Below are 7,876 nucleotides of genomic sequence, written 5' to 3'. Positions count from 1 at the left end.
AAATTCTAGCCTAGCGTGAGAGGCCCAGTGATTTCAGAGCGAGCAAAGGCGATCAGAGGACCGGATGGGTGGCTGTGAGGCAAGGGGCCTGAAGGGGTATGCTGTCAGTAAAAGGATTTTTTTTTTAATTTTTACATCTTACATTTATTATGCTCTGATATCTGGAGAGACCCTGGAGAACATTAAATTCAGAGAGTAGCTTCTCTGAGAGTCTAATCTCTAGGGAAAATCAGCGGGAACAGGGGCATTTGAATTTTGCAACAATCTACTCATGTCTAGTGATCAAGGATACCTAGTCATAGAGGAAACTATTAGGATATCTTCTCTGGTGTCCAATCACTTTTTAATAATAATAATAATAATAATAATAATAATGTTGTACACGTGTGAGAATGTTATAGATGCTCTGCTGAACCAGATAATACAAAAAGTGACTTCAACACTGGATTCATTGGTGGAGCTATACTTTAATCTCTATTTCCCACTAGACTTAAAACAATAAAATTAATCACTAACTATGCATGTGTTTTATCGCTAATATGAGTCCTTTGGTGCTTAACAAGATATGAGTTTGTAGTGAAACACTTTCCACAGTCAGGACACGAGAAAGGTTTTTCTCCTCTATGACACGTCTGATGGAGAAGAAGGTATGATCTTTGTGAAAAACTTTTGCCACAATCCAGGCATGTGTATGGCTTCTCTCCTGTGTGAATTCTCTGATGCATACACAGACTGGCATTCCGAGCAAAACATTTCCCACATTCCGAGCAGGAAAACGGTTTTTCACCCGTGTGGCATCTTTCATGCAGGACAAGGTAGGATTTCTGGGTAAAGGATTTTCCACAGTTCTCACATGAAAATGGTTTCTCTCCCGTATGTATGATCTGATGCCTGGCCAAGTGCGAGTTATAAGCAAAACATTTTCCGCAGTCCGAACACACAAATTGTTTTTTACCCGTGTGTATCTTCTGATGTGACACTAGATGAGACTTGCAGTTAAAACTGTCCCCGCATTCAGAACAAACATATACCTGATCCCCAATGTGAGCTGTAGAGTGTGTGATCATGTAAGGAGGGCTGGGAAAATATTCTCCATGTTTAGAGGGTGAAAATGACCCAATGGAATTCTGGAATGCTGAATGGACATTCGGATAGGAAAGGTCATCATCTTGCATGTTGTCTTCGTTTTCAGAATCTAGAAAACATTAAAGATGTAAAAAATTAAAAACAATTCAACAACTATATGATTTTATCTAGACCTTAAAAAAAAAAATCAAAAGTACTTTTTTTGTTTTGTTTTTTTTTTATTTTGCTGATCAATACTCAAAGAAAAAATGAAACAATTTCTACAATAGAATCATTTGCCTTTAAACAGTATTTATTTTACCTTTTAATTCATTTAGCTATCCTATTTGTTTCATTTTAGTGATTTCATCTGCCTTGTCTGAAACAGGAGCTCTAAGGGGAGAATGAACCACATTTACACTTATTTCATGCTGGCAGCTCATATCTACAAATACTGTTCTAACAATGAAAAGTATATGACTCTGTCTAAACTTAGGCTCCAATTGGAGCAAAGTCTGACTTTTACCACCCTTACTAAGACGCTAACCAACTTTCCCTGTCTGTCATCAATCCCCAGCACAGAGCCTTCCTACTGTACTGCAGCAGTTATGGATGCTGATCTTTTGGGAAGGGAATGTTGGTATTATTCCAGCTTCTGTGGTAGTAGCTTGTTACCCCTTTAATTCCCCGTTAACCCCTATAAAATAAGTCTGACACACCTCAATAAAAACCCACTAGCATGCTTCATTGAAAATCTTTATAAGCAAGCATTTTTGTCTCGCCCTTTGGGTTACATTGAGAATGGCTCTGTTAGGGCAGATGTGGTGGAAGTGAGCGGTTCCACACTTCATATTGCAAGAGATGAAATCCCCAACATATATTGACATGCTGTACATTAACTGCAGCATGTAAAGTAGATTTCATTAATGCTCATCCATAATGCTGCAATTTGTAATATGTAGTAGATCTTCAGACTGGAAAATATACTTCATATATACTCGGCGTGCACATAATCTAGTTTCTTTGAGGTGAAAGGCCACCAAAAATCATGTGCGAGTGCCCGGAGAGGAACCTTCACCGGTTCACCAAGAACATTGGGGCGGCCTGTGGGCAGGTCTTTCCTTGGCTTTTCTGGCTTAGAGCAGGAAGATAAGACACTACCCAGGGCCGGCTCCAGGTGTTTGTGGGCCCCGGACAAAAGTGTCTCAGTGGGCCCCTTTAACACATACCACAATTCATGATGCACAAATACAGCAGAGAAATATAGGTATAGTACAATGCAAAAGATATCACTTCTTACATTACATGAGTGATCTCTATTGTATATTCTACAATAGCTCAGAAACCAGCAAATCCTCGCAGAGCACAGTGCGTGCCCTAGTGGGAATTCAAAAGTTTTCATTTAAGATACAGTATTATGGGCATCACATAGTCTTCCATACAGTTTATTGGGCCCCATATATTGCTTCATACAGAATAATGAGCCTCATATAATGCTCCATACAGAATAATGAGCCCCAAATATTGCTTCATACAGAATAATGAGTCCCATATATTGCTCCATACAATATAATGAGCCCCATATATTGCTTCAAACAGTATAATGAGCCTCAAATATTGCTTAATTCTGTAAAATGAGCCCCATATATTGCTTCATACAGAATGAGCCCCAAATATTATTTCATACAGAATGAGCCCCACATATTGCTCCACACAATATAATGAGCCCGATATATATTGCTCCATACAGTATGAGCCCCATATATTGCTTCATACAGAATAATGGGCCCTATGTATTGCTTCATACAGAATAATGTGCCCCATATATTGTTTCATACAGTATAATGAGCCCCAAATATTGCTTCATACAGAATAATGAGCCCCATATATTCCTCCATACAATATAATGAGCCCCATATATTGCTTCATACAGAAAAAGGGCCCTCATATAATGCTCCTTACATAATAATGGGCATCATATAATGTTCTATACAAATGCTCCATACAGAAAATGGGCCTCATATAATGCTCCATACATACTAATGGGCCCAATATAATGCTCCATACATACTAATGGGCCCAATATAATGCTCCATACAGAATAACGGGCCCAATATAATGCTCCATACAGAATAACGGGCCAATATAATGATCCATACAGAATAACGGGCCCAACATAATGATCCATACAGAATAATGGGCCCCATATAATGCTCCATACATAATAATGGACAACATATAATACTTCATACAGAATGGGCCCCATACATTGCTCCATACAGAATTAGCCCCATATAATACTCCATACAGAATAATGAACATTATATAATGCATCATACAGAATAATGGGCACCATATAATGCTCCATACAGAATAATGGATACCATGTAATGCTCCAAACAGGAAAATTGGCCCCATATAATGCTCCATACAGGATAATGGGCCCCGTATAATGCTCCATACAGGATAAAGGGCCCCATATAATGATCCATACAAGATAATGGGCCCCATAAAATGCTCCATACAGGATAATGGGCCGCATTATAATGCTCCATACAAGATAATGGGCCCCATATAATGCTCCAAACAGGATAATGGGCCCCATATAATGCTCCAAACGGGATAATGGGCCCCATATAGTGCTCCAAACAGGATAATGGGCCCCATATAATGCTCCAAACAGGATAATGGGCCCCATATAATGCTCCAAACGGGATAATGGGCCCCATATAATGCTCCAAACAGGATAATGGGCCCCCTATAATGCTCCAAACAGGATAATGGGCCCCATATAATGCTCCATACAGGAAAATGGGCCCCTTATAATGCTCGAAACAGGATAATGGGCCCCGTATAATGGTCCATACAGGATAATGGGCCCCATATAATGCTCCATTAAGGATAATGGGCCCCATATAATGCTCCAAACAGGATAATGGGCCCCATATAATGCTCCATACAGGATAATGGGCCCCATATAATGCTCCATAAAGGAAAATGGGCCCCATATAATGCACCAAACAGGATAATGGGCCCCATATAATGCTCCATACAGGAAAATAGGATTGATATAATGCTCCAAACAGGATAATGGGCCCCATATAATGCTCCAAACAGGATAATGGGCACCACCTAATGCTCCATACAAGATAATGGGCCCCATATAATGCTCCATACAGGATAATGGGCCCCATATAATGCTCCATACTGGATAATGGGCCCCATATAATGCTCCAAACAGGATAATGGGCCCCATATAATGCTCCAAATGGATAATGAGCCCCATATAATGTTCCAATCAGGATAATGGCCCCATATAATGCTCCAAACGGGATAATGGGCCCCATATAATGCTTCAAACAGGATAGTGGGTCCCATATAATGCTCTAAACAGGATAATGGGTCCCATATAATGCTCCATGCTGGACAATGTGCCCCATATAATGCTCCAAACAGGATACTGGGCTCCATATAATGCTCCAAACGGATAATGAGCCCCATATAATGCTCCAAACGGGATAATGGGCCCCATATAATGCTCCAAACGGGATAATGGACCCCATATAATGCTTCAAACAGGATAGTGGGTCCCATATAATGCTCTAAACAGGATAATGGGTCCCATATAATGCTCCAAACAGGATAATGGGCCCCATATAATGCTCCATACAAGATAATGGGCCCCATGTAATGCTCCATACAGGAGAATGGGCCCCATGCAATGCTCCATACAGGATAATGGGCCCCATATAATGCTACATACAGGATAATGGGCCCCATATAATGCTCCAAACAGAATGGGCCCCATATAATGCTCCATAAAGGATAATGGGCCCCATATAATGCTCCATACTGGATAATGGGCCCCATATAATGCTCCAAACGGATAATGAGCCCCATATAATGTTCTGAACAGGATAATGGGCCCCATATAATGCTCCAAACGGGATAATGGGCCCCATATAATGCTTCAAACAGGATAGTGGGTCCCATATAATGCTCTAAACAGGATAATGGGAACTATAAAATGCTGCATACTGGATAATGGGCCCCATATAATGCTCCAAACAGGATAATGGACCCCATATAATGCTCCATACAGGATAATGAGCCCCATATAATGCTCCAAACAGGATAATGGGTCACATATAATGCTCCAAACAGGATAATGGGCCCCATATAATGCTCCATACAAGATAATGGGCCCCATGTAATGCTCCATACAGGATAATGGGCACCATGTAATGCTCCATACAGGATAATGGGCCCCATATAATGCTACATACAGGGTAATGGGCCCCATATAATGCTCCAAACAGGATAATGGGCCCCATATAATGCTCCATACAGGATAATGGTCCCCTTATAATGCTCCAAACAGGATAATGGGCCCCTTATAATGCTCCAAACAGGATAATGGGCCCCATATAATGCTCCATACAGGATAATGGGCCCCATATAATGCTCCATACAAGATAATGGGCCCCATGTAATGCTCCATACAGGATAATGGGCACCATGTAATGCTCCATACAGGATAATGGGCCCCATATAATGCTACATACAGGATAATGGGCCCCATATAATGCTCCAAACAGGATAATGGGCCCCATATAATGCTCCATACAGGATAATGGTCCCCTTATAATGCTCCAAACAGGATAATGGGCCCCTTATAATGCTCCAAACAGGATATTGGGCCCCATATAATGCTCCATACAGGATAATGGGCCCCATATAATGCTCCAAAGAGGATAATGGGCCCCATATAATGCTCCATAGGTCATGATCCCTGTGCAGGTTTGGACCTGCACGTCAGGGGTTAATGTCTTGAGCTCAGTGCAGGCTTTGACCTGCACACCTGGGGTTAATTATTTTGGCCTCTCTGGTTCAGGCAGAGCTTTTTATAGCCCTGAGAAACTCCAATCCCTGTTAATTATACTTTTGCCTTTGGCCGAGTATTGTGATCCCTGTGTGCCTGTTCGTTGTCTTATAACTTGCTTATATGGTTCTCATCCGGTTGTGTCCCCTGTTGTGAGTTTGCCTGTTGATTCTGTACTGTATATCTGCTACTCTGGTTTCTGACTTCTTGGCTACGTCTTGACTATCCGTTCTGTCTTGCCCTTTGGTAATTGTCGTGCTATCTCGTGCTTTGACCCTGCCGTGATCTGGTTCATGTCCCTGCCTATGCCAATTAGTATCTTTGTTCCGTAGTTACATTCTAGGAGTTTTCCTGCAGCTCCTAGCTATCTGGAGTTGAGGCCACGCCCCCAGCAGTCACATGCTTCAGGTCCTGTGGGTCTGAAACACGCATCGTCTCTGCTGCTGCCCACTCCACAGGTATCTCTGAGCAGATTGTCTTACTCAGGACATGTGCACTGGCTCAGTGAGCAAGTGCAGTGTGGTGTTCCTACACCATACAGGATAATGGGCACCATATAATGCTTCATACTGGATATAATGGGCCCCATATAATGCTCCAAACAGGATAATGGGCCCCATATAATGATCCATACAAGATAATGGGCTGCATATAATGCTCCAAACAGGATAATGGGCCCCATATAATGCTCCATGAAGGATAATGGACCCCATATAATGCTCCATACTGGATAATGGGCCCCATATAATGCACCTTGCAGGATAATGGGCTCCATATTATGCTCCAAACAGGATAATGGGCCCCATATAATGCTCCAAACAGGATAATGGGCCCCGTATAAAGCTCCATACAGGAAAATGGGCCCCATATAATGCTCCAATCAGGATAATGGGCCCCACATAATGCTCCATACAGGATAATGTGTCCCATATAATGCTCCAAACAAGATAATGGGCCCCATATAATGCTCCAAACAGGATAATGGGCCCCATATAATGCTCCAAAAAGGATAATGGGCTCCATATAATGCTCCATACAGAATAATGGGCTCCATATAATGCTCCATTCAGGATAATGGGCCCCATATCATGCTCCAAACAGGATAATGGGCCCCTTACAATGCTCCAAAGAAAATGGGCTCCATATAATGCTCCAAACAGGATAATGGGCACCATATAATTCTCTATACGGGATAATGGGCAGCATATAATGCTCCAAACAGGATAATGGGCCCCATATAATGCTCCAAACTGGATAATGGGCACCATATAATGCTCCAAACAGGATAATGGGCTCCATACAGGATAATGGGCCCCATAAAATGCTCCATACTGGATAATGGGCTCCATATAATGCTCCATACAAGATAATGGGCCCCATATAATGCTCCAAACAGGATAGTGGGCCCCTTATAATGCTCCAAACAGGATAATGGGCCCCACATAATGCTCCATACAGGATAATGGGCCCTATATAATGCTCCATACTGGATAATGGGCCCCATATAATGCTCCATACGGGATAATGGGCAGCATATAATGCTCCAAACAGGATAATGGGCCCCATATAATGCTGCAAACAGGATAATGGGCCCCCTATAATGCTCCATACTGGATAATGGGCCCCATATAATGATCCAAACAGGAAAATGGGTCCCATATAATGCACCAAACAGGATAATGAGCCTTATATAATGCTCCATACAGGATAATGGGCCCCAAATAATGCTCTAAACAGGAAAATGGGCCCCATATAATGCTCCATAGAAGATAATGAGCCCCATATAATGCTCCAAATAGGATAATGGGCCCCATATAATGCTTCATACATGATAATGGGTCCCATATAATGCTCTGAACAGGATAATGGGTCCCATATAATGCTCTAAACAGGAAAATGGGCCCCATATAATGCTCCATACAGGATAAT

The 7,876-nt window shown here is 41.8% G+C and overlaps 1 protein-coding gene across 8 annotated transcripts in view; it reads right to left on the bottom strand.

The window, feature by feature from the left end:
- Positions 1-447: 447 nt before the first annotated feature.
- The window catches only part of LOC141076096 (uncharacterized), a 91,198-nt gene continuing 83,769 nt past the window's right edge, over positions 448-7,876 (bottom strand). For all 8 annotated transcript variants that reach the window (XM_073563375.1, XM_073563377.1, XM_073563380.1 and 5 more), the window contains one exon: positions 448-1,195. In XM_073563375.1, coding sequence (XP_073419476.1) covers positions 516-1,195 — 680 coding nt within the window. In that variant the 3' untranslated portion in view covers positions 448-515. The remainder of the gene's footprint in view (positions 1,196-7,876) is intronic.

Source organism: Dendrobates tinctorius, unplaced genomic scaffold (genome assembly GCF_039654945.1).
Source record: "Dendrobates tinctorius isolate UK_male_01 unplaced genomic scaffold, ASM3965494v1 ptg000387l, whole genome shotgun sequence".
Lineage (NCBI taxonomy): Eukaryota > Metazoa > Chordata > Amphibia > Anura > Dendrobatidae > Dendrobates > Dendrobates tinctorius.
The sequence above is the reverse complement of the archived record's forward strand: the minus strand, read 5'-3'. Positions and strand labels throughout refer to the sequence as shown.